The sequence below is a fragment of the Columba livia genome, chromosome 3, assembly GCF_036013475.1.
Source record: "Columba livia isolate bColLiv1 breed racing homer chromosome 3, bColLiv1.pat.W.v2, whole genome shotgun sequence".
Taxonomy (NCBI): domain Eukaryota; kingdom Metazoa; phylum Chordata; class Aves; order Columbiformes; family Columbidae; genus Columba; species Columba livia.
In genome coordinates this window covers 93,547,875-93,575,294 of record NC_088604.1, presented here as the reverse complement: position 1 = coordinate 93,575,294, position 27,420 = coordinate 93,547,875, and the positions used below count along the sequence as shown (strand labels likewise).

At 41.4% G+C, this 27,420-nt stretch overlaps 2 protein-coding genes and 1 long non-coding RNA gene across 27 annotated transcripts in view; 1 reads left to right on the top strand and 2 right to left on the bottom strand.

Annotated features, from left to right (window-relative positions):
• THADA (THADA armadillo repeat containing) overlaps positions 1-8,716 on the bottom strand; it is a 167,798-nt gene extending 159,082 nt beyond the window's left edge. For 10 of the 22 annotated variants that reach the window (XR_010471580.1, XR_010471583.1, XR_010471582.1 and 7 more), the window contains exons 1-10: positions 8,126-8,190; positions 6,468-6,563; positions 4,982-5,076; positions 4,429-4,559; positions 3,547-3,695; positions 3,367-3,399; positions 2,481-2,533; positions 1,347-1,533; positions 584-678; positions 63-283 (exon numbers count right to left, since the gene is read on the bottom strand). Coding sequence is in view for 19 of the 22 variants with exons in the window: in XM_065058292.1 (XP_064914364.1) it covers positions 63-283; positions 584-678; positions 1,347-1,533; positions 2,481-2,533; positions 3,367-3,399; positions 3,547-3,695; positions 4,429-4,559; positions 4,982-5,076; positions 6,468-6,543 (1,040 nt within the window). In the remaining 3 variants the exon portion in view is untranslated. Of the gene's footprint in view, positions 1-62; positions 284-583; positions 679-1,346; positions 1,538-2,480; positions 2,534-3,366; positions 3,400-3,546; positions 3,696-4,428; positions 4,560-4,981; positions 5,077-6,467; positions 6,567-7,973; positions 8,191-8,694 lie in introns of those variants that run through there. The other 12 variants (XM_065058291.1, XM_065058288.1, XM_065058283.1 and 9 more) reach the window with 11 other exon arrangements.
• Positions 8,717-8,996: 280 nt separating this feature from the next.
• On the bottom strand, positions 8,997-15,007 carry LOC135579113 (uncharacterized). Its single transcript, XR_010471587.1, has 3 exons — positions 14,668-15,007; positions 13,842-13,938; positions 8,997-13,066 (listed from the first exon to the last, which is right to left on the bottom strand). It is a non-coding gene; the product is annotated as an uncharacterized LOC135579113 (long non-coding RNA).
• PLEKHH2 (pleckstrin homology, MyTH4 and FERM domain containing H2) overlaps positions 14,928-27,420 on the top strand; it is a 56,339-nt gene continuing 43,846 nt past the window's right edge. For 3 of the 4 annotated variants that reach the window (XM_065058297.1, XM_065058298.1, XM_065058300.1), the window contains exons 1-2: positions 14,995-15,126; positions 19,491-19,620. In XM_065058297.1, coding sequence (XP_064914369.1) covers positions 19,498-19,620 — 123 coding nt within the window. In that variant the 5' untranslated portion in view covers positions 14,995-15,126; positions 19,491-19,497. Of the gene's footprint in view, positions 15,127-19,490; positions 19,621-27,420 lie in introns of all 4 variants that reach the window. The other variant, XM_065058299.1, reaches the window with a different exon arrangement.

The following is a 27,420-nucleotide window of genomic DNA, read 5'->3' as shown; positions in this document are numbered from 1 at the left end:
ACTAAAAGCATCAAGCCCCTCCTCCAAAACATGAAACAATACAAAGCAAAACACAGGCTTACTCTGAACTCAAAGACAGCAAGACCGATACAATATCTAATAACAGTTTCTCTCCATTTTCACCCATGCTGCCATTCTTCCATTCCAGCATGGCCAGGGCTCCATGGCAAAGAAAGAGACGGACCGAGTCAGGGAGTTGTTCCGTACACAGCGTCCCACAGGTACTCACAAACCACACTGGCACACCTGCGGGTTTCACTGACCCAAGAAGCAAGTCACTGACCTGCAATAGCAAAATAACACCCATTACAGTATCTCAGCACAGAAGAAAAGCCATTTTGTGCATAACTGAGAATCTTGGGAGATCTGATGAGATTTCTTGAATTGTTTTTCTCAAATTCAAAGCCTAGTCATATTATTTTGCACAGCAAGGACAGACGAAAGGATTTAGACTCCAGCACAAGACTGCTATGGAGGTTGGCAGGTCCTGTTATCCATATCAGCAAAGCCTCTGAACAGCACTGGTGGCACTGATTAACACCACTGTGACATTTCAGAGTCTTTAGTAAAGGAATACACTTACCAAGGAAGGTAATTCTTCAACTGGCTCATACATAGCTTTGATAAACAGAATAACAGCCAGTCCTGAGGTAGTCTGAACAGTTTGCAGGAGAGTTGCTACATGACAGAGAAAGATATTTCACATTACAGTGCAGCAAATATTGTGTGCTACAACTATGTATCAAAATTATAAAGATAGTATTAGAATTTCCTAGACTACTTGTAGCTGTATAATCACAAAACTGCAGTATCTGCCCAGGTAGCAAGTATTAACCAATTTATACTCTAGTGTAATAGGAAACTATTAATACCTTTTATCAGACAGAAAATATAGAACTGCCCAGTGAGACAAGGAGGGCTGTGGCAGAGCCTATTCACATTGATATTAAATTCTACTGTACAAAGATATCTGTGTCAGAAGTAAACATGACTAGTTATAGTGCACCATTAAATAGTTCTCACAGCATAATTCACATAGATATATACATTTTTGGTATGCGCAGACATTCAGTAAGCCTGAAAAAATATTTCTGCTAGTTTCTAATTTATTAGTAATAGCATTTACCTTGTTTTTTGTAGTAGAACAAGTTCAACTGTACAATCAAAAATTACGATCTACAAATCACAGCTCAAAGACCTACTAATGCTCCCAACTCCCATTAATCTCAGCAGTTCAATTTCCATTCAAGCTAAACTAAGCTTTTATAGGTACAGACGGTGTTTACTACAAAGACAACAGAGCTGATTTCATAAAAATATTTGGATTTGAATGTTACTAAACTTACCATCCATTAGGAAGTTTGTGGAGCTTTTAAGTAAACTACACATACTTTGCCAAACAGAAGACTCATGGTGTTCCCAAAGACCTCCCTGTATATTTTCCTGTAATTTTTGCACAAGCATCATTGAAACTTTAATGGCTATCAGTAAATCATGCATCAGCTGAGTCTGAACAATATGATTTCCATGATTCTTCCTGGGGAAAAAAAAAGAAAGAAAAAACAAGAGGACAGACATGATCACAAAAGGAAAATAAAACCATTCTTCACCATCCCCAGAAAACTACATTCCGCCAACTTCAGATAGAATTAATGGTAAAAACTAATTTATTGTTCAAGTTGACCAGACCTGTAACTATAGGAAAACAAGAAGCAGACTCAAGGGCAGTGTTTTAAAATGAAATTAACAAATAATGACAAATTCTACTACAATTTCTGCAGGTTCCTGTGAAAAAATTTCACTCATCTGATTCCACCTGAGCACAGCTGAACTTCTCAGCCACTTTCCAGAAAGACCAACAGAACAGTGCTGCTCCCTTCTCATTTCTCAAGCACTTCCTCCACGTGCAAAGCATAATTCTATGATTTGACTTTCTTCTAACGTGAATACAGACAACATGTAAAATCTTAACATATAAATCACTCCATTAAGCATCCTTCTCCTCTGGGTACATGATGAGAGACCAGAGTGAAGATGCTTCACTTCTTGCAGTGCTGGAAAATGTCAACATATTAAACGAATGCCTGCTGTGACAGACTAAACAGAACATCAATACTGAATTAAACACTCATGGAAAGTGGAAGAGTATTACTCTACCTGCATTTTAACAAGTGTTCAGTCACAATTCAGATAGAAAAACCACAACTCAAAGGCCTCCCTTAAAAGTAATAGCTCTAGCAACAGTGTCTTAAATATTACTGTCTTTTATCTACCTCCTTTCGTCTCTTATTTTATATCATCATATTACCGCAAAAGAAAGGAAGCTCATCAGCAGTTTTTATTTAAAATATATGTCATTGTGAAATGACATTCCTATATTTCATCAATGTATGGCTATCAAAGTGATATTCCAAATCATACCAGATTTTCTTGCAAGAGTGAAATAAAAACCGATAAAATAAAGCTTTTATTGAATTCACTTGCCTGTTTTCTTCCTGTATGTCAATTAGTGACTTCTGCAGAAACTGAAGAACTAGTGAAAATAATTACGATGTGAATTTATTTAAAAGAGAAATTGAACAGAAAAATTCCAACAAAGCAAACACACATACACATCACACAAAAGCACAATGAACAGTCATCCATATAGTGGTATTTCTTCCACTCCGTAAACAAATTGAACTGAAATCAAAGTGTAGATAAAAAAATGCAATGCTAAAGTAAAATCCTAAGCTGTTTTGCAACAACCTGGTACAAAAAGAGAGTTTCCAACCCACTTGACCTAATCCTGTGAGGTACTGAGAGTCCTGACTCCTCAATGAAAAGCTGAAGTTACCAAGAGCTAAATACAGAGCAGCAATAAAATGTGCACAGGAAGCTGTGAACATCATCTGCATGCTGAGGGCTCAATATGTCAAGTTATCCCATATTACCAGCAGATCAGACTTCTGCCACATTACTGTCAAAGAAGATTCTTGGTGTAGCAGGCCTGGGCCTGCTGTATCCAAGACTCCTTGTTAGCAGCTCAGTGTTACCACATCCAACTTCATCATAAGACACAGGACAGAGAATACTTCATGTGAAGTAACATCAGTTCCCTCAGCCCATTAAGAATTACTCACTGCTACCTTTTCAGATTTATATCTACGGCTGCTCAATAAAGCAAGATTGATCCTTGGAAATTAAAGGTACAAATCAAGGGAAAGTCTTTGACCAAAAAGTACCCTGTCAGGGTGCTAGTTATTAAAAATTAACCAGGAGGAAATCAGATCTGATACATCTTTATGCCTACCTCATATTACTTCACACACAACCCTCCCCCAATAATCCACAGTGAAACTTACTTTACTGTAAATATAACTTTACCTTCTTCAAACAGGTTCTTAATACTTGCTCTACCTAAAGAAAAGAAAAGAAATTTTAACTACTGAATACTAGCCAATGCTATCTATCTTACGTAAGCAAAGTATAAACATTGCTATTAGGTGCTCCACCAAGAGGGAAACCAATGCTGAGCAGAAGACAATATATTCAGTGTCATGGTACCTAAGCTGAAGTCCACCATACAGGAAGCAAGGTTGTCCAGCACCTTCCTGTACAAATACACGTCTGTCGTTTTCAGTTCTTCCCGAAGGCAGCACACAAAGCTTTGTAGAGCCAACGTCATCAACTGTTCAGGAAGACCGTTTAGTGAACTGCAACAGTAAGAAATAACACAGTCACAGCTCATACTGAGGGGTTAAATATCCACTTAACTAAAGTCAATGTCAGCTAAAACTCCAATAATAGATGGATGTTCCTTCCTGCATGAAAACATAATAAACACATACATTCTAATTTTGCAGCTAGGGGTTTAAACCTCTGGCATGCAACCCAATACAGGACGGAAGTCCTGCATCACTCAGTGGAACAACAAATGTTTTCAGACATAGAAATGAATACAGCTAAGCACTGGATCTCAAAAATATTAAGGCTGTAATAAGTTCACTAAAAAAATGCAAGAGTAATTTTGCAACAGAAAAATTGCAACAAAATAGGCACAAGAAACCACAATTTAATTATGATGCCTTTGAACAGCCTTCTCTTGACATTGTCCAAATTGAGATTTTTTTTTTTTAGCAGATTTTAAACTTCCACTCTAGTACTGGATTTCAAAATTCCAAGTGCTAATTACATGCTATATTGTCTTCCAGTAATGAAACAGATCAAAATAATACTTCACTTTGAAGTTATTTATCCAGCAATATATTGTATTATTTAGAATTATAGCAAGATATTTAACTCAGCAAGAAAGTACATATTCACATATTAGTACCACAAATTTTCAGTGAATTACAGCAATTCATAGTGCACAACAAACTACTGACTGAGAAGAGCGGTGGTGTTTTTTTTAAAAAAAAAAAAAAAGCTTACTATTCAATTTTTTACCTTGCTAATACTTTTTTCAATGGATTCTTCACACCCAGTGAAAAATATGTCTCTCCCAAAACATCCAAACAAGCTTTAGCCATAGGATCACTTGCAGGGTTTTGATTCATCATCTTCACCAATGGCGTAATCTATAATCAACAGACCACATGATCAACAAAAACTCTGGATATCCCCTTATCCTTAGAGTCAGAATTCCCTCTCATCCAAGTATGTGGTGCAAAACTGTCCTCTCTTTACTATATCTCTTTGAGTTTCAGGTATTGAACAATGTTCCAAGAACACCCCTAATACCAAAACCAACATACATACAAAATAGGAAACTTGGTATCACTTGCCTTCCAACATTTTCAGTAACTGTAGCTCTTGCTAATTTAAATACTAGAACTACATTTCTACCTAACATACGTGTAGCAGCAACAACTGCTTTTTACCCATTTCCAGGAATGCTTAAAACATTATAAAGTTTATTTTAGAATTGTATTTCCCATTAACAGTGCACACAACATACTGTCAGTCACCAACAACCGCACTAACAACAGTGAAGACTTACTTGTTTAATACACTGTATCTGCTGGATGCCACTGCTCAGCTGCGCACAGTGCAGAAGCAGAGATGCCAGGTTTTGCTCTTCAGCCTTTGAAAACCCTACATTTTGAAGAAAAGTCTCTTTTTAGAAAGGGATTACAATAAGTAGCATAAACAACACATAATTTATAATAAGAAATCACTGTTTAATTCTTAGTTTTTTCCTGTTCCAGTAAACCTACTGGTGCCACAATCTCTTAGTCACCTTACAACACCTTAACACCATTTTTTTCCTAATAAATGAAAAAAAAAATATTAAAATTTCAAGCTTCACTGCAGCATCATAGTAGGCCTCATCTTCAGTATGAAGACCAGTTTCATAAAACCACAGCATGGTTGAAGTTCAAAGGGACCTCTGGAGGTCATCTGGTCCAACCCCACTGCTCAAGTAGGGTCACCTGAAGCAGGCCACCCAGGACCACATCCAGATGGCTTCTGAATACCTCCAAGGATGGAGACTTCCAGGCTCCTCTGGACAACCTGGGTGAATACACAGTCACTCTCACATGAAAAAAGTTTCCTAGTGTTCAGAGGGAACCTCTTGTGCTTCAGTTTGTGCACATTGCTTCCTGTCCCACCACTGTTCAACACAGAAAAAAGTCTGGCTCTGCCATCTTTACACATTTATAAGATCCCCCCTGTGTCTTCTCTTCACCAGACTGAAGAGTCCCAGCTCTCTTGCCTTTCCTCATAGGAAGGAGGCTCCAAGCCCTTCATCATCTTAGTAGCCCTTCAATGGACTCTCTCCAGTATGTCCATATCTCTCTTGCACTGGGGAGCCTGGAACTGGATGCAGCACTCCAGGTGCGGCCCCATCAGTGCTGACTAGAAGGTAAGGAGCATCTCGTATATAAATTTTGTATTACTTGGTTTTGCTACAGTTTGTTTGTTTTTCAGACTTCACTGGAAGTTCATCTCATGAAACAGGAAGAAAAAAAAAAAAACAACAAACACAACACAAACACAGACAAGAGCACCCAAACACTATCTTTAAACTGACTTAACTACAGAAAATACAAAGACTAGGGAAATACGCCTAAGATGACCTCCAGAGATCCCTTCCAATCACAACCATTCTGTGATTCTTTGAAATTCAGTGTTATCCCGCATATTAAGGCTGGCAATTCAGATAGCTCAGAATTGCAGGCCTGCAAGTGGGATCACAAGTACCATCTCCTACCATCCTCACACCAATGATAAAGCAAAGAGCTTTCAAACCAAATACATGGTGCTTTAAAGGATTCTTTTAACTCTGCCGAGGTAAGAAGTCATTGTCATTACAAAATAAAAACAAACCACAAAAGAGCAAACACACCTTAGAACCCACAAAACAAAACCACACAAAATAAAACATAACAAGTAAAAAAACCCACAGATAAATTTCAGTAGCTACTTAAACACATTCTGCTAACAGAAATTACACATCAGTTCAGAAAAAACACCCCACTTACTCTGAAGTTTTTCGAGCTGCTGATGATCAAGGAAGAATGCATCTACCTGAACTTCCTTCTTCTTCTTCAAAACCATTTTGCCTGATTAAGAGACAACTGCTTAAAAAAAAGGAAGAAACAAACACAGGTCACATAATTTTAAAAGCATAATTACAAACACTTAATTTCTAACACTTGCCATTATAATGGTCTTTTACTGTCTTTAAATAATTTTTATTGCATTATCTGTGCATTACTTTTCAATATAGTAGCTCTCTTTAATTTTATCAGCTTCAACTAGTACGAGCATTTTGTCCAAAATTCACCCAGATTTCATGGCACAAAGTGGACGTCACAGACAACAGGATTTGCTGGATGAATGACCAACTCTGACAAGAATTTTTACTCAACTTGTTATGTAGTCTGTAGCATGCCCCTGGATCACAGTGTTAAAATACATCACGCAGAAACATGGGAATACCACCACAAAACTTCTGTTGCTCTGTTTTACTGTTCAAAACTTGTATTAACGTAAAGTTAGAACGGCGTAGCAAAGCAGTTTTGTTTCTTTAAAACATATCAACCAGTTCTGTATCTGCTATAATGGATGTTACAAATAGCAAGTTACTTTTCTTCTTTAGGGTTATAGCAATTTAACATGCACTACGGTTTCAGTGACTGATGAGCTCATCATCCCAGAACAGCTGAGGCTGGAAGGCACCTGTGGGGGTCACCTGGCCCAACCCCCTGCCCAGCCAGGGCCACCTGGAGCCAGTTACCCAGCACCACGTCCACGTGGCTTCTGAATGTTCCCAAGGATAGAGACCCCACAGCCCCTCTGGACAGCCCATGCCAGTGCTCGGTCCCCACACACCCGGTGCCTCCCGAGGTTCAGAGAGACCCTCCCGTGTTCCAGGCTGTGACCACTAGGTACCGCCTTCTTTGCACCCTCCCACCTCCACACATACACACTGATAAGCTCCCCTGACCTATTAGCCAGTCCCGGTTGACAATGATCAGAAAGCACAACTTCTTTCATTTTCTTCTAAACGACAGGTGGCCTCAGCCCTCTTCCCCGGGTGGGAGCCACCACACGGCAGAATTCACCCCCCGTGGCCAGCGCGGTGACCAACACGACACCCCCGACAGCCTCCGGGCGGCCTCGGGAAGACAAGAGCCCGACTTACAGCGCCCCACAGGAGGCTGAAGCCGGGCCCCGCTGCCGCGCCGCCGCTGCCCGCTCTCCGTGACCGACCGGGACAGCCCCGAACCCCCCGCGCCCCTCAGCAGCCCCCAGCGCGCTGCCGGGCCCCCGGGCCGGGCCAGGCCGCATCCGCCGCCTCAGGCAGGGCCGGCGCGCAGCGGGGCCCGGGTGGCAGCGGCACCGGCACCCACCAGGGGAAGCGGCTGGGCCGCGGCCGGCTCGGGGCCGCCGCCGCGGAGGCCGCGGGACAGCGGAGGGCGACAGCAGCGGGAAAGGCAAATACCCAGAGGAGCCGGCCGCCCCGGACCCGAGCTGAGACTCACCCGCCGGCGCCGCTTCCCTTCCCGGTCCGTACCCGAGCGGAGGCTCACCCACCGCCGCGTTCCCTCCCAATCCCTGCGGGCCCGTACCCGAGCGGAGACCCACGCACCGCCGCTTCCCTTCCCGGTCCGTACGCGTGGGGAGATTCGCCCACCTGCGCCGCGTCCCTTCCCGGCCGCCGCCGCCCCGCCCACATCACGTGCCGCCCGCCACGGCGGGGCCCCGCCCCCTGCAGCGCCCCGCCTCACGCCGGGCCCCGTGACACGCCCCGCAGGTGCTTCCCGGCGCGGCCCCGGCCGCGGACGGGCCGTGGGGCGGCTGGAGCATCGTCCTGAGCGGCGGCGGCCGCAGCGGGTGGCCGGGTTACTTTGGAAAACACCCGTCTTGCAGCTGAACCAACGTGAGAATCGCTGGCCCGTGCGAGGCGCGAGTAGCTTCCCTTGTTTTAAAAAGCACTCCTAATTTTGGGAAGAATCGGTGGTCGCTTTATGCCATGATCGCAACAGCGTGTGTCCCTCCCTCAATAATACGCCCCCTCTCGCGTTCCTCCGCGGTTTGAAATGGGCGCTGCGCCTTCGGGAGCCCCAGTGACCCCGTGCCCGCGGCGGGCAGGGCGGCCCGCGGAACCCCCGGCGGTTCGGAGCTGCAGGAACCGAACACTTCACAAAATAGTCCCATAAACTTCATTCGAAAAGCGCCCTCCATTCGCTGGTTTCCTCTTACCGTATCTCTTGATCCCTTACAACAGTCCTCAATTTGTCAGCACTTCCACGTTCTCTTAAACTGTAAAATGATGAACAAAACCCAGTTAGCTTTTATAGATAAAGGATTTTATTTTTAGCCAGGGCAGGGTTGTTTGGGTTTTTTTTTTTTCAACTTTTCAATCACAGACTGTCAGGGATTGTAAGGGGCCTTGAAAGATCACCTAGTCCAATCCCCTGCCGGAGCAGGAACACCCAGATGAGGTTACACAGGGATGTGTCCAGGCGGGTTTTGAATGTCTCCAGAGAAGGAGACTCCACAACCTCCCTGGGCAGCTAATATCTATGTCACATGCCTTTCACAACCCTTCCAGGTCCCATATGAATATAATGTCACAAGCAATAGACTATCTTATAGGGACAGTCCTTCCTGAGTCTGAGTTGTATCTAGCAAAAGGGAAATCTCACGTTCATTGTGAAAATGGTTATTGCAAAAGTGGTTATTGTAAAATGCCAGTTCAACATACTAGTCATTATTCCATGAAAATTTAAGAACAGCTATGTTGTGGTAAGGCAAAGGAGGGACATATAACAAAACCCATTCATTTCCACTTGATTTTCACCCAACAGTGATTTTCTTGGCTTTCTAAAGCAGCTAAAGTCCATGGGAATCTGTTCAGGACCTCCAGCAAACTTCTGGACGCCCCTTTAGCACTGAAGTTTAACAGTAACTTCTGACTTCTGACATGGTAATGGCCAAAGGAATTGGGAAAAGGTTTAAGCATTTCCAAATATGTGGAAAATAATTTGAGTTTTTCACTGTTGGTTGGTTCATTTTCCCACTGTTTTGTGTTCAGATATTTCTAGGAAACCATTGCTTGGCACTATGCATCGCAGTGACCTGCTTAAAATGCTGGACTTTCTCCAGGTCCAAGATAGACTGAATGCTCATATGTGATTTAACCTTCCAGCCAAATCAGACAACGCATCCTCACTTAGTGTAAGCGAAGTCTCCAACAAGCTAAGCTTAATCTCCAGTTCCTTGACTTCAGTTCAATACCTGCACATTTTACATGCAGTGTGATCCTCTCCCTACAGGTTCCCCAATTTCAGGGGAACCCTTTTCAGGGTTCCAACTCTTTGTATTCCAGCTCATTTTCTGTAATTCACAGACCTGTGTGTTACTGGTGTCATGGCTACGCTGTGCTCTGCTATGTGCCAGAGATCTTGCAGACACCAAAAAAGCAATCACAGTGCTAGAAATTGCTATGGAGAGAATAAAAAACAAAATAGAAAGCATTGCTATGGCACTGCATAAATACACCTACACCTTGAGCACTGTCTGCAGTGTCCATCCCTACACATCCCTACACAAAAGATTGTAGTAGTGCTGCCAGAGGTGTGAGGTAGGGTAAGAAGGATGGCTAAAGATAGAGGAGGGGCTTCCCTGTGAAACCATTAAAGAGAGTAGGTAACTTCACTCTCACAGAGAAACTACTGAAATGGAATATGACAGAAATTTATAAAATAATTTCTCACTGTATCTACAAAAACTAAAAGGCATCAAATGAAACAAGCAGATGGCAAGTCCAGAACTAAATGAATTAGGTCGAGAGAGGTTCTCCAACCGCTCTACTCTGCCCTGGTGAGACCGCATCTGGAATATTTTGTCCAGTTCTGGGCCCCTCAGTTCCAGAAGGACAGGGAACTGCTGGAGAGGGTCCAGCGTAGGGCAACAAAGATGATTAAGGGAGTGGAGCATCTCCCGTATGAGGAAAGGCTGACGGAGCTGGGGCTCTTTAGCTTGGAGGAGAGGAGACTGAGGGGTGACCTCATTAATGTTTATAAATATGTAAAGGGTGAGTGTCACAAGGATGGAGCCAGGCTCTTCTTGGTGACAACCAATGGTAAGACAAGGGTTAATGGGTTCAAACTGGAACACAGGAGGTTCCACTTAAACTTGAGAAGAAACTTCTTCTCAGTGAGGGTAACAAAACACTGGAACAGGCTGCCCAGGGGGTTGTGGAGTCCCCTTCTCTGGAGACATTCAAAACCTGCCTGGACACATTCCTGTGAAACCTCATCTGGGTGTTCCTGCTCTGACAGGGGGATTGGACTAGATGATCTTTCAAGGTCCCTTCCAATCCCTAACATTCTGTGATTCTGTGAATTACTTAAACCATGGAGCTCCTCATCCAAGGACATTTTGGATCTTGAAAATTACAGCTGGGCTAACTCATGGAAGAAAAAAAAAAAGTTTCAAAACACAAAACTGGCTCACAAAGTCCCCAAATGACAAAGCAACTGGAGACTAGGACAGTATTCTGGCTTCCCTGGGCACTGTCTGAGGGCAACAGTCAAGCAACTGGACCCCAGGCTGGATGGCCCCAGCTCTGAGTGGGTACAGTCATCTTTACTGCCATGTCTCTGCATGGTCCTGCAACTCATCAGAAGGTTTTTTCTAAGCACTGGATTTATGTTCACAGGCTTCACAGTTTTGACAAATCAATATCCACCAGTGAAAATCCCTTTCAAAGGAAAAATTCTAATCTACAATGTTGGAAACTTTGATGTTTAAGCAGTAAATCCTAGTCTTGAGCTATGCCTATATCCAGTAAGTAGAATATTTTCTATTATTAATATTGTCTAAAATTATGAGCTTATCATTTGTAAACTCTCAGAAATTGAGTATTTAGAGCAATATAGAATTTTACCACTTCGTGGCGCCAAACAATTAAAAAGACGTTGTGCTTTTAAAGGGAAGCCATGGATCTTCTCAGCAAGCTACATTTTTCCTACGTAGAAAAAGCCTTTACTAGCAACAGAAGTAACGATAGATTCTTCCATTCATAGGCACCAAAGCACAAGTACTAGAGGCTATTTAGGCAAGATGCCATTTTTGTATTGCTGAAAGACAAACCACAGCCTTGAAAGAGCAACATTTTAAGACATGCCATAGTAATAACATGAACTGAACAGGAATGATCTTTCTCCCCCTCCTCTGCTTAAATAAAACCTTTAAAGCTGGGGTTTTTTTTGTCAAATATTATCAAGAAGCTTTTTAATTAGTTTGAACAGCACCTGAAGATGATGTATTTATTTCTATCACAGTTTTGTAACGAGTAAAAAAAAAATGTAATAGGAACTTTTTCTCTCTTGCAAGCCTCAAATACATACATTGTCCTTTCAAAGAATCCACACAGAAATGAACTTACAGAAGACATTATATAGTTTAAGATTTTAGAATCACTAGATGTTTTCTGGAATATATTTTCCAATTGTAGACACACATACCAGTCTGAAATACCTAAAGTTGAATGGCTGCAATGTTTATCTATGTGAGAGAGGACCAGAAAAAGCTCCATTTGTCATGTTGGGGGTAAGATTCTGATCCAGCATGTCAGAATCATGTTCTGCATACACAGGAAATTCTCATAAACCCCAAATTTTACATTCTAGTTGCAGGTTTGATAACCACTTGGTCATCTCTAAAATGGAGCTACTACCAGTTTTTGAATTAGCTTCCACAGTCTAGAGTAGATGTTTTACAATAGAGTGTTTGTAACACTTCAGAACAAATGAGGTTATTGTTTAATAAGACAACCATAAGCTTAGAACCTACTTTCTTGCATTAAAGTCAGTTGTGAACAGTAAAAACCACACAGCACATGTATCTTCAGCCCAAACCTAGAGGAGAATATTTACAGTCCACATTGGAGTGGCAAATATTTCATGATGTTTTGCCTTTGGTTCACTTCTGTAGTGAGCCAGCTAACATATGATCATTCCAAGGTGCGAATACCCATCTTGCAATTCGCTTCTACAATGTACTGTGTACCAGTTTTTTGCATTTTCTGCACATATTTGCAAGAGTTCATCTTGGATTCCACCAGTGACAACAGCAAGGAGAAACAACTCTCTCCCTGAGATCATGCTTATGTGTACAGTAGCTTTCTGTGCCTTTGCCTGGAAGATCTATGGCTCTGCCCCTTGCATTCTAACTACAAAACACAGTTGTATTTTGTTCTATGCGTCCCAATTGTTCCACTGGTAATTTTATTCCCTTCGGTAACTGAACACAGACTGTAGCCACCTCTACATACTTTACAGATAAAGGCAGTTGAGAGAAAATCTGGAGTATCCCTGTTCCTTCTTCCAGAGTATTTTTCATGCCTCTTCATGTATGAATATTGAGAGCTGTGTGATGGCAAAGCGTTTTTATTATCTGGGGCCAAAGAAAATGTCAACCCACAAAACAAACTGAAAGAAACATTCATCTAGTGAGCAGGCTTCGCTCTCCCTCTTGCGGTCCAAGCATGTCATTCATGTAGCCTCCGCTTTTCCTTCGCTCAGCACACTCGGAATTCAAATGCTCTCTGCACTCTGGGATATATCTAGAGAGAACGTGTCACTATTGAACGAACGATATGGCCAATGTTTTCATGAAACACCAATGCTGAATCCTTTTGTATAGTGTCTGTCAGGAACCGGACAATTATGTTTATTCTTTTAGCTGGATCTTTTAACCTAATTTTTTTTCCAGTTCATTTGTTTTTAATATAGCTTGAAGACTCTAGATAGGAAGTATCAAGTAAAAAAACAATTAACTTCTTGCTATACCAGAAATCATGTTTTTTATGCTTTTTCAGTGACAACTGTTTAAAAAATACATGAGGCACTTAGGAAAGTACCAGCAAATGAAACACTTTCAGTGAAGATGTTTGAATACTTAAGGTCACTGCAAATAAGGGGAAAATTAGAGGCTGTACTGAACTGAATAGGAAAAAATGAAACTGTGTATAACCAGATAGGGAATATTTGAGCTTTTTAAGACATTTTTTTGCAAACAAAAAAACCTGCACTTTCACTGACTCATAGACGATTGTGAAAGAGCAGTTTACACAAGACAACTCTGCACACCTATATTAGAAATAAACACTAGGAGAACGGTGAAGTGTGGTTTGTTTCTGTGCCGGAAGAACCTGTAAAAGATTTTGCATCCCTGGATCAAAATCTGAACAAAACACAATCCATAAATCTCAGTCCAAATCAATGTGTATATGAGGAAGATCCCTATACGTGCCAGACAAGCAACATACTACTTACTTTTCCCAAATACTTTTTAATACTTTAGGAAGCCTTTTAGAAGAGACTGAGATGGCTGGTTACCTGGGACGTACTCACAGCTCTTTCCAGCCGGAGGGGACCAGAAGCCCGCTGCCAACATGACTCACCAGCACGTGCACCTGCTGCTTCACTCCATCTACTACAAAAATGCAGAGTGTGTAGTTACCTATTGGACATGGCAGCTCTACAAGACCAGTTCATCCCATAATATCCCCACCATTGCCCTGGTGACTGCACGGTTCAAACCCTCGGGTTTATACTCGACAAATGACCTTCCCAAGGTGAAATTTAAACTGCAGTAAGCTCCACTGTTGGAACTGATGAACTTCAAGACAAGCAGATGAGTCTTCCTAACAAAGTCTCCCCTTCAGAAATTCACACACAGTCAGAGGAAAGGGAGCTGTGTCTCTTTAGTTTGGAGGAGACCGAGGGGTGACCTCATTAATGTTGACAAATATATAAAGGGTGAGTGTCAGGAGGATGGAGTCAGGCTCTTCTCGGTGACAACCAATGATAGGACAAGGGGCAATGGGCTCAAATTGGAACACAGGATGTTCCACTTATATTTGAGAAGAAACTTTTTCTCAGTGAGGGTGACAGACACTGGAACAGGCTGCCCAGGGGGGTTGTGGAGCCTCCTCTGGAGACATTCCAAACCCACCTGGACACATTCCTGTGTAACCTCATCTGGGTGTTCCTGCTCCGTCAGGGGGATTGGACTAGATGATCTTTCGAGGTCCCTTCCAATCCCTGACATTATGTGATTCTGTGAAAGTAACTTAAAAAAACTCGGCTGGGGAAGGGGTGTAGGCAAGGGGTGTTCCAAGGAGCGGAGCGGCGGGAGGCCAAGGAGGGGTGCAGCACCCACCTGGATCCCCTCCGCCTGGGAGAGCCGCCACGTTCCGCCAGCCTTCCCCGCACCCGGCGGGTCTGCCAGCCGCCTGTCGCCCTCCGAACGGGCGCTTCCTCCCCGGCCCCCGCTCGGGGCCAGAGCCGGCGGCCGCCAGTCTGAGGAAGCAGCGGCGGGGCGGACGCCTCGGAGCCCGCCCCGCCGGGAGGACGCCGAGGCCGGGGCACCCCGGCCCGCCGCGCCTGCCGGCATCCCGGGAAGGGACCCCGGCGCCACGGCGGGCAGGCCCCGCCCGGGCTCCCCGCCGGGGGCGGACCCCGCTCCTCAGTGGCCACCGCGGCCGTCGCTCAGGCGGCCGCGCCGCTCGCCGCGAGGATGGCGGGGCGGGGGCCGAGGGGCGCGGGCAGCCCTGGCCCCGCAGCGCCCACAGCCCGGACGGCGCCCGGCGCAGCAGCGCGGCGAGCCAAGGCCGGCCAGGTTAGAGCTCCCTTTCGTTGCCCACTTTCCTCCCTTTGCGAGCGGAGCCGCGTCGGGCTGGCGCTAGCGCCCGGGCCGGCCCTGGGCTCTGCCCCAGTGCGGGGTGTCGCTCCCCGGCGGCGGGGCGCGGCGCGACAGCCGGCGTGGTGCCTCCGGGACGCTCCGGCACGGTGGAGAGTGACGTTGTGTTGCGTGACGTTGTGTTGCGTGACGTTGTGTTGCGTGACGTTGTGTTGCGTGACGTTGTGTTGGGTGACATTGTGTTGGTCACTGCGGTGTTGCTGATTGCAGTAGCCCGGGGGGCGTCAAGCGGGGTCCCCATAGCAGGAGACTGAGGAGCTCGAGGTGGCTTTAGGCCCCTTAAGGTCCAGGTGCCTCTTGCCTGGTTGGCAGTGCCATTGCTGTATCCGCACTAACCCCCCCACAGGAGGAGCGCAACTTCCCAACAAACATGCAAAAATTAAGATATTTTAAAAACACTTACACCGCCAGCTTTCAGAATTTCACATACGAATTAAATGTTCGTACCTAGCGTGATGTCACGCTGCAACCTTTCAAATTGCGGCCCTCGGGAAAAGGACGTAAAGTGATCTTCTGGGCGTTGATGCTGCTTGCCGCCCGCATTTGACATCGCTCTGCGGGTGAGCCGTGGCTTGTGCCGTTCCCCCGGGCAGCCAGGCTGGAGGGGGCAGCCTGGCCCCTGGACTCTGGAGGGCTGTTGGGGGTCTGAGCCCAGCGCTGGGTGCAGGAGCTCGGGCTGACGTGTTGCTTCATGGGAACAACCTCATCAATATTTAGGAAGGAGCAGTCAGATTTTGAAGGGAATTTTAAAATAGCTTTGGCTACAGTTTGTCTGAGCACAGAATTATGCAAAATGAGTCAAATGGAAAATAAAGTTACCAGTGTTTCGACATGAGTAAGGGCTCTGGCCAGCAACAAACCTGAGAATGACTTGCTTGATTCCCAAACAGGTCCACTTTGTGTCTCATCATTTCCTTTCTCCAGTGCAACCTTTATGGTTCCAAAAATATTTGTAAGTGCTGAGTTTGGGTGAAGAGAGTAGAAGAAAGGGGCCTAAAATTTGAGAGGTCTGGTCCAAGTGCATTTGGGCTGGTGAACCCACCATGAACCCACTCCTGCTGAGGAGCTTTCTCCAGCAGAGAAAGGACGTACAGGACACATGGACAGAGTATGAAATGTTTAGTTAAAAACAGAGTTTTGTTAGAGCAAAACACTGACAGTGTGATAAGGAATATGTAAATTTTTTAATGGGCTTCAATAAGCTAGAACATTGTTCCCTCCTTCCCCCTGAAATGTATTTTGATAATTTCCAAGCAGACAGCAAAGAAAAGGAAATTATATCAATCCCTTTGGGGAGAATGTGACATTCTGACTTCTTGAAGCCTATGAAGAGGTTTATAAACTTAGAAAATGAAAAAGACTAATCTAATCTTTGCAGACCTGTCAAACTTGTCTCAATTAATTTTTGATGACATAATTAGAACTTACCGCTTTAATGTGCGCTTTTTTTAGTTTACTTTTGAAAAGATTTTATTTTCAGAGACTCAGGGAAAACAGAGGGCTTTGCGGTGGGAACTGGAGCAGGAAGAAGGGGAGGACTCGGAGTAGATTCGAGTGCTGATTCAGAGCACTCTATTAAGCCAAGAGAGATGAACTCATTTCTTTCCTTCCTTGGGGAATCAAGCAAGAAACAGGAAGTCGTTGATTCAAAGTAAGATCATTCACTCCGCAATTTGTAAACAGTGAATTATGTCCCTGTAAATATTTCCGGAACCCATTGGCTTGTTGGAAAATATGAAGTAAATTATTATAATCTCTAACAAACATCCCACAATAAAAAAGAGTTATTTTCAAACTTTTTATCTGTAATGTTTATACAGTGGAATATTAATTAGCTTGGACATTGAGAAACTACTTGGCTGGACACGTTGTTCACTGCCAGAAATCCATCTACTCAAATGTTTTGTCTATTGAAAGACAAACATTTTTAACTCCACCCTGTAATATTGCACCCTACAAAAAGAGCAAAACTTCTTTCACTACTTGTTCTGTTTGTGTTTTTGCTGCCACAAACACTGAACTGTCCTACTGTTAACCAGATGTTGGCTGAGTTCATCTCTGACTTATGTTGCTGTAATTAGTCAAAAGGGGAAAAAAAAAGTTATAAAAGATCCTAACTAGACAGTCTAATAGGAAATTGTCATTCCTTGTTACTGAGGGGAGCAGAATCCAGGCTGAAACTTTGGCTTCCTCTGTAAAGCAGGAGAAGCTGCTGTTTGGAAGTGTCACCTTCCACCCTTGGACATGGGGACTCCTGCGGGAGCAGGAGCGAGGATTAGGGACGGGACAGTGGTGAGCAACTTGCTTCCCTGACAGGCCAGGGAGTTTTCTGCCCAGTTTAAAGGAAGAGGTGAAATGGTAAAAGAAAGGAGTGACCTCGAAGGGTTGCAGCTGAAATGCTTGTGTGCTTCAAGTTTAGAGTTTGAGTGTTGTAGGATCAGCTCAGGAAACTATTTTAATAATGTGCTTAAATCCCAGTGATACCATGAGGATTCCTGAATAGGGATGGTTGTAACCTCAGGCTTAATGGCTTGAATCACAGCCTGAGGGACCAAGAGGGAGAGAGTCAGGAGTGGAGCAGTTACCTTCAGATAAGTGACTATGGTGAAGAACCAACAAACCTTAGTCAGTTTTTCTTTCCTCATTTTCCTTCTAATTTAAGATATGGAATGAAAGAAACAAGAAAATTATGGTACCTGAAAGGAAAGAAGGTTTTGAGACAGTTCTTCACCTGTTTAGCTATGATGAGCTTGAGAATAATCTGAGACATTGAGAATTCAGAAGAGAACTAAAAATTATTTCTCAATGTATCAAAGAAAAGTTAAGGTCTTTTTTGGAATCCTACTCATTACTTTGATTTCTCTTGTGATACTTTCTTTTTTCCTTTTTCATTTCTGGTGTCAGAAACAGTGGAAAAGATAAATCCATAGGTCTTTCCCCTCCAGATGATGAGAGGTTTGGGGAAGAAGGGAGACGGGAGGAAGGGCAGTGCTTGAACCTGGGCTTCCGAAGGACTGGAGTGGTTCTTCAGAGGGGGCTCTCAAAGGCATCACTTGTTAATCTGCGGTAACTGGCTCGGGAGTTGCAGTAGAGAGATCTATATTACAGATGATTTTCCTCATCACACTGAAAATGGTGGCTATTTGCCTTTCTCTGTCAGTGCCTCATTGTCCTTGACACAGGTGACCAACATGCAGCGTAACCTTATGACTGGTAATTCTTTGTTGTGATCTTCAGCTGCCTTCCACTGAATGGTGTTTTTATGGTTGGTTGTTATTCTGGAGACAAATGGAACACTTATGGGAATTCAAACTTTATTTTCAAAGCCAAACCTAGGTGTTCAGAGCCCTGCAAAGGCCAGGGCCTTTGCTCGCAAGGGAATTTCTTGGACTGAATGGTTCCATTCAGTCATCCGCTTATTCGCTATTAAGCTGTTGGTCTGTTCCCTAACAGCTGTCTACAAATACTTGGAATACAACAGAGCCCAGTCCTTCTGCTTGCACACAGATGATTTTCTTGGCTTCTCAGACTCATCCCATGATGAGCCAGCTTTCGTCCTGAATAATTTTTCCAGCAGTGCTTGTCCAAAAGGGCACTGAGCTCAATTTCCAGAAGGCATGAGCAGTTAAATGTAAATAAAAGCACAGATTTGAACCCAAACCATGCATGAACCAGGATGTTCTGAGATCTGCAACAGCTAATGTAAAGGGCTTTTTTTTATGTGGGGCACCCCTGACGGACCTCACTGTTACATTTGGAATCCATTTGAATATCATTAAGGTTATTAAATTTTCAAGGCAATTTGATTAAGCGTAAGAATTTTAAAACACTTCTTAAAGAGTTATCTGCCAAACATTAAACTTCCATAAAAACAAGTGTTCTACCAACTCTCAGATAGTTAACTTATATAAAGCATTTTCTTAGCAAAAGCTCAGTTCTCTATAAGCCTTGTCTATGTAAAAAAGGATGTATACAGTAACTGAAGATAAAAATGCATGATGTGTCTCTGCTTATCAAGGAAAACAGATTGCAGCCCTAAACAACTGAAGAATTAAATTATGATAAACCTAAATGTTATCAACACAGATTTCAGAAATCTAGTTATGATAAGCGCCTTTGTAGACTAATATACTTTTACTGGGTTTTATGAAGGTGCTGTACATTTACAAAATTTGGGAGCGTTCTTGAGATTTATATAAAATCGGTTAGTATGTACATAAAAAATTCATACATTAAATACAGACTCAATTTGACATGGGGATTTTTTCCCTTTATTTCTCCAGCATAAATATGGCTGAACTTTCGGAGCCAGAAGGTACTGTAAACTGGAAGGAAAGATGTTTAACTCTGGAGTCACAGTTAATGAAATTTCGTCTCCAGGCAAGCAAGATCAGAGAACTGTTAGCAGAAAAGGTAGGTCTCATGGTAATAATTTTAATGCTGTATAGATTACTTGATGGTGGGAGCTGATCACATGTCACAGTATGAGATTACAAGTACTGGGATATTTTCAGGAGGAAAAAAAACCAAAATGTATGGAAAACAGGTATGCTTTAATGCTGTGAAAGAATTCCACACATTAGATTTGACAGCAAGAAATGTTCATTTTTAAATAAGAACACACTAGCAAATCTCCTGCAGAGAGAAATATGTATCCAGTAATAACTTTTACAACACTTAAGTCAGTATTTAACACATTTTCCTAAGTATTTAAGATCTGATTTAAGACACAGAAATCATTGGGGAGAAAATCCAGAAGTATTATTTTCCCCAGTATTCCTCACTGAATCATATAATTTACCAGACTTGCTTTTCCTATAATAAAACGTTTCCAACTATGGCTTATCATCTGAGTCTAGGGACTCAGAAAGTTGAAAAGTATTATATAATTTAATTGGAAGGATATTGTTTAAATATATGCTACACTTTGCAATAGAGAAACATTTCACTTGGCATGTCCAAATGTGTGTATCCCAACAGTCAATCATAATTGAGCCCATATTTGAAATATAAAAAAACTCCATTGTATTTACCTGATAATATTTCCACAGAGCAAGGCCGTTAAAAGAGTACAAGGGACAAAACATTTTAGAGCGTCATTGGAACTATGTCACTTCAACAGATTTCTAGTTAAAAATGTACTTTGTCAAAACTATTCCTCCTAGAGGTGAGTTTTCCATCAATTGCTACCCCCAAAAGAAAGATAAAATTCAGATCCTTCTATAGTATGTTAGAGTGACGACACTTTTATTATAGCTTTGGTTATCCCCTCAAAGAACTTCAGTAGCTTTGTGAGCCAACGCTCCTCGTTATAAGGGCCACTTTGACTCTCATCTTGTCTATCATACTTATCCACATACACCCAAATTCTGCTCTTCCAGTTTCCACTAATTTGCTTACTAAAGATATCAGGCTCACAGGTTCAACTATATCATCCAGTTCTTGACTGAATATCATTTGGCAATTTGTTACTATTCATTTTATCTGTTTGTGCCTGTATCTTTCCTATGAAGTTGCAAAACCTCAATTTGACATGGAAAAAAAAACCAAAAAGGAATAAAGAAATTTATTATTCCCTGGATTAGATTTTTCATTAAGTATGTTCTGCCTCTTTACCTCACTTGGATCTCTACATTGCAGGATGGAAGTCAAGTGCCTGAACACTGGGCATGACTTTTCTAGGGACTTTCCAGCAGCCGTAACTACCAACTTTTATGCAGCTGCTGCTGATTATAGTTTTGGCAACCAAAAACTTAGATTGAGAACAGCACTTCACAAAACTGAGTTAAAAAATATTTCAGAAGTTTGAATGCTTTCTATTAGACTTTTCGCTTTGTTCCTTTACAGTTTGCATTTGCACGCTCTTTACTGCTAGAAATATCCTCTTAGATTAACAGAAATGTATGCGTAGTCATATAATTTCAGAAGTCCGCATTTAAAAAGAAAACAGAATAAGGATAAAATCAGAAATCTTCAGCACTGTGCCTGAAACAAAGCATTCAAAGGAAAAGTGCTTATTCTCTCTGACCTGTGAGAAACATGACTGCAAAATAGATAGCAGAATCTTCAGAACTCGTGTTACTGCACTCTTGTTTCAGTTTGTCTTAGCTTTCTCGGAAATTTTAGAAAAAGCAAAGTGTTTACTGGAAGTAAATATTGGTTCAACAAGTATTCAGTTAGGATAATGTGATATATTACTCTCCAGAGCAGGGCATTAGCAGACTTCGTGAAAAATGATGAGTTTGTCACTTTGACTTTTTAATCTGAATTCTTCATTCATAAACTGTAATTCAGTTGAGCCGTGCATCAGAGACCGGTCAGAGCTCAACAAAATTAGACTATATATTCATCTGCAAATTTATGAGCCTTGCACAATTCAAACCCAACAGTTTTCAAAATGGGCACTAAGGTCTCAGGTGTATTTACTTCCATGTTGGTTTCATTTGTAACAAACCTGTACTTATTTTTCACATATTTAGATTTTTGAAATTATAGAAACAATTCTCAGTATTTGTAAAAGAAATATATACTTGCACCAGTTTGAAATTAAACCACAAGGAATTGTTACACAAAAATATATTTGGGAAATACAAAGTGAATAATGAAGACCTGATCAGCCAGTACTCAAGGGCATCCTCATACTAATGACAAGAGGAGAACAGAGCTGATGTCACCCTTTATAGGCACTTTCTAGATTTGTTACCTGTTATAAATGAAACAAAACTGCAAAGCACACAAATAATTCTCCCTCTTACTTTGATTAGCATAGGCCTTGATGTGTGGTTTTGTTTACAATCATCTCTGTGCTATGAAATGTGTACTAAAACGTGGAACAATAGCACTAGACAGTGTTCTACTTCAAAATAGCAACAGAAATCACACTGCTATGGTGTGACAGACATAAAGCCCTAATGGGAATTAAACTATGTAATTGTTGTAGAAAATAGAGCGAGAGTGATACTGTGACAAAACAGGTGGTCTCTACAGGAAGGTAGGAGGAGTGAATCAGTGGTATAATTCTCCAGCCTTCCTCCTCTGTGTGCATTTGAGAGGTATGTCTTCAAGAGAGTGGATTGGGAAGAGGAGTTCACATCCTATTACCCTATCTGGATGACTTCTTCAGAAACAGCCATTGGGCTTTTCCCTTTATATTTGCTGTATAACTTAGTCTAAAACCAGATTTTAATAAGGGTTTGCTTGAATCTGTCCGTTTTCAATATTTGTGACCTGTGTCCTTCTGTAAATATATTTGGGCAGTGAGATACGTTACCTATACACTGGAAATCAAAGACCTTTGCAAAGTCATTTTATTTAATAAGGCTCCTGCAAATAGATGATCAACATGGGAATTCTTCCTTATATTCTTCTAAGATATGTGTTCTAAAAAGAAAAAAAAACACAGGAAAGCCACAAAAACCCCACCTATTTGCTGGGTTTTGTAAGTCCAGCAAATACTCATCCTTGAACCGCAGTGGCTGAGGAGTTTGAGAAATTTGCATTACAAGTGCATTTCAGCAGTATGGCTACCAGAACTTCAATTTTGTAGTGAACATGAGGAGAAGACAGAGGAGCAAAGGTTTATACAATGTTTTCAGAAAACCTATCAATTCCCTCTTGTTTGTTTGGGTTTTTTATTTGCTTTCATTTTGCCAAGAGTCTATATTTATAAATGTAACATGCAAAGAAAGAGACCTTGTTGGAGTTTTAAGCAGAAGCTGCTGCTGTAAGTGGGAGAGGTCTTTACAGGAATTTAAGGAATGATGTAGAAAGCATCCCTAGTATGCCAAATTTAGGATGGCCGTGGAACTGAGTTTTAAGTAGCAGCTTTTATTTTAATGCAGCTTGAGTCTTACGTATGTGAAGAGTCTACTAAAAAGCTGTCGTTGAATAAAAGATTACAGTATTCTACTGCAAGTTTAGCTCCTGGCTAGAATTTCTTGTTATAGGAAAAGCTGGTGTCCCTCATTCTTTTCGTAGTAAGTACATTTTTTCACATAAAATATATGTGCAACATCAGCTATAAAGTTAATGTTTTTCCTGTCATTAAAAAATTATTTTAGTAGGACTACATAGCTGTGTTAAACTTCTTCTTGGGCAGCCTGCTCTGAATTTCTTTTTCGTCAGACGACATAAGGACTGAATTTGGCACTATCCCAAATGTTGCATTATGGTCTGTCCAGTAATACTTAACACTCACATGAACGCCTCCAGTGCTGGGGAGTGATTTTCAACAAATATAAATGATTAAGAGAGAGGATTATTTTCATATATGTATCGACTTGTTTGCTTTTAACCTTCCATTTGGATATTCTCTGCATACATGCTCAGCTGACAACTGATTGTGTACATGACATACGCAATAATATGCATACTTTCTGTACAGATTATGAAAACTGAATATTTCCAATATATTCCAATATTTCCAATATATTCCAAAGTGTAACACATTCCTGACTTTGTCTTCCAAACCAACAGCTAAATCTGTGCCCCAGTGTATTTTATTCATTTTGCAGGCATATTTATGGTATGTCATTTGACATTTCAAAATGAAGCAGATGCGGTGTGTTGTTATCTGTGGCATTACAGTTTAAAGATTAATGTTTTCAGAGGAAAAGTCCATAACACATTAGACTTGTGCAGTGATTGCCAATTTGAAAATTGTAAAAAAGCACAATGAATATTTCCATTTGCATTCAAAGGATTTTGAAGGTTAAAGTAAAAGGAAGCAAAATACCATAGTACCAAAATTATTCAAATGAAAGTTATTTTTCATATTTCAGTTGCTCTTAAAAAACTTCTTGTCATGGAAAACAATTCAGATGCTGTTAGGGAGATACAAACAGGAGAAAACAAGGAGAGTTAAAGAGAATAAAAGTTAAAAGCTTATATGGTTAGAGTCTTGGTTTTGTTTACGCTTTTTTAATAACTATACGTTTTGTCCTATAACTTCAGTTTTATCCCATGTCTATTATTAAGATTATGCCATGCCTTTTTATAACAGTGGGTGGGGGTTTTTTTGTTTCATTGTTTTTGTACACGTTAAACGCACATTCTTTCTGAGGAGGCTGAATATGGAGGGGTGGGTGGGGGGCAGGGAAGAAGAAAAAGAACTCAGGAAGCAATAAATCAGTTGTTTTTGTAGAGACCAGGGCGGGTAATGGCATGAAGAGTGCAGCCTGTGCTGTGAGGCAGGGGGATGAATATGGTCCCTCTGGTGCTGTGGAGACAAGGGCATCTGTCCCGGTCCTGCCCACCTGGGATGGGGAAGTCGATGGAAGTTGTGGAAGCTGTGATAGTTGGGAAGATCTTCAGTGAATCTAAGATTTGTTTAGCATTTCACTTGTAGGAGCTACAAGACTTTCCCCCCCCCCCCCCCCCCATTTCTCATGGAGGGAACTATTTTTGCACTTAGAAATAGTGCACTGAATTTTCATTCCCTCAGAGAGTATTTTCAGGCTTTAAATATCTGTTTGTCACATCTTCAAACTGCATGATGCTGCTTACCTGTATTTCTGGAATCTCTTGCTCCTTTACCATCTGTGTTTCCTAGGTGTCCTATACACTTTAATTTCATGAATAAATTCAGTTTCAGTCAAGTTTTCGGTATTTTAAACTTTGGCAGTGACTGGCGCCTTTGATTCTTAAGCCATCACCTCTCAGGCAGTGGCACGGCATAAAGGCCTCTTATTTCAGATGTTCATGTTGTGGCTCTAACCAGAACTGGCAATTCAGCAAGACAGAATTAGCAGGATTTCCACAGTCGTAGTAGAATGAGCAAAACAAAACAAAGCAGGCAGCTGCCTTTTAATACAGATGAACAATCAGTTGTTGACACATTTCTCTGTTTGTTTTGAGCAGCATGTGAGACTTCTCTTTCTTTGCCTTGCCAAAGTGCTTTGGTGCATTCTTCCATCTTGCTAAACAGTATTGTAACTTCTTTCAAGATTTGGAATGTTATAATAATGTCTGTTTGTGCTAGAGTGGTAGTCTACATAATTTGTATTTGATTATGTCTCTGCAACTTAACCATCAAGACAAGGTGGGAGTTGGAAAAGAAGCCAGAAAGAGTGAACATTCCTAGTATTTTTACCAGGCTTAGGAAAGTTCTATGACTGACACTGGGAAAAACACAATTACCCAGCCAGCATTACATGTTGCTGATTCGACCTTCGCTACACTGCCTGCCCAAATCCCGCTGCTGAATTTAACTTTTTTTAAGACTGTATATTTACTGGCAGCTGTCCTAAACTACTAGTTCTGGAAGGCCTTTCTGTTCCATATTTTCAGTTTATATAATTTCCAGAAAAAAATAATTGATTTTACTATAATGAACTCAGCTGAAATGTGAACGATTGCTTGTTCATATGTACTTTTCACACATTTAACGAGCACTAGAAAAGCCTTTTGAACTGAATAATTATTCTTAAAATCATGTTTAAATATTGAAAAGAACTTGAAAGAAGTAAAATATGACTTAGTGGTAAAACTGGTCTCATCTCATGGAGACTGATAAAAATTTTGAGCCTGATCATTTTGGAAACTGAGCAGATGGAGACTGATAATTTTGGTAGGTTTCATTTTGTTCCAAGGAAAGGCTTCAGTGCTAAACAGAGCTCAGGCGGATGAGCTGAAGAGCTAAAAAGGAGAGTTAAGTGAGACTTGCAATTAAGAAGTAACCTTTGGCCTAACTAGGAGAGCAGTGTCAGAAGCTGCTGTAGTTAGAAGTGGATGGGATTGTGACTCTGCACGTTGAGACTGCAGAACTACCAGCCACCTTCACAAGCAGCAAGTGTGTGTGTGTGTATGCATATACACATATGTATATAAAGTTGGCATCAAAGATCCAAATTGCTTTTACGCTCCATATTTCTGACTACGACTGAGGCAGATAAAAGAGAGAATCCCTGTGGCAAATGGTCTTGACACAGAAAGAGATAAAATGAGGAGGTTTTCGTTAGATGGCAAATTTGTTGAGGAACAGTTAACACTTCTTGCTCATGACAAGGATTGTGGCCTTTTACCTTTTAATTGATACTACAATGGAGAAGATGGGAGAAGGATGAAATGGAAGGGCACTGAAAAGTGTCAGCTTATGAGCTGCCAGGTTGCGATCCCTAAGTTGAGTTTTGCAGTGGCAATAACCTGGGTAGGCATTCAGGTGGGATATGAAGGAGAAATAAGGCTGCAGCTTTGGGGATTTAAGCCAGATAACTAATTAATCTAAAGATTTTTTTTAGCGGAGGAAATAATAACAAACGGTATAATTCCAGATACTATGAACCAGTAAAATAGTGAAGAAAGTTCACCATGACTGATCTGTGAGTAGCCCAAGGAATATTTGAGCCCTTTTAAGACTCAGGCTTAGCTCATTTAGCACTTACTTAGCCCTTTTGGGGAGATCTATGACAAAAAGAAGCCTGGGTTCAGAAAGCAGTTCTTCATTTTGATGACTAAATCCACACCATTGAGAATTATTTTTATAGGTTTCATCTTGTTATAGGGAAAAGCTTTTTGTGCCAAAGTATTCAATTTCATATTTTACTTAAGGTGTATTTAATTTTATAAATATATGTAGGTCTGAAGTATCACTTCCTCAATTTATGAGACAAAATGGACTTGTATGAATCAGTTGAAATGCAAAGCTGTTTTATAAAAGATAAGTCGTCTCATGGTGTTGCCTTTGGTATAAAAAATAAATCATCCAGTAAATAACAAAGTCTGTCTGACCCAAGATGTGTTAATTCCTTCTTTAAAAATTACCTTCTTGTTTATTTTTCCTGTGAAATATTAATATCTTGATTTTACATCTCTATTTTTTAGGTGTTTTGTCTATGTGGCTTAATTGGTCAGGTCATATTTTAAAGTTTGTTGTAGTTTATGAAGATTTAACACTGTCCTTATGAAGGATTCATAATAAGTAGAAGAGAAATCAGTGTCAAGACAGAGGAATAATGCTTGAAAATATGGATGGAACATACCCAGTCAGCTTTTTTAATAACTGAGTTACGGACATAGGAGGAATATTACTGTGTTTTCCTAAGCTAAGTCACCAGAAGAAGGACCTTTGTGTAAAAAGTCATGCTTCTAAAACAGTTTTACCATTGCTTTTAACTAAAAAATGTATGCAAGGCTTTATACATGTATAGTTCGGGCATGGCATATTTTAAAACATGAAAACTGGTGGTCATCAAAGCCACTGACAAACAGGCGACT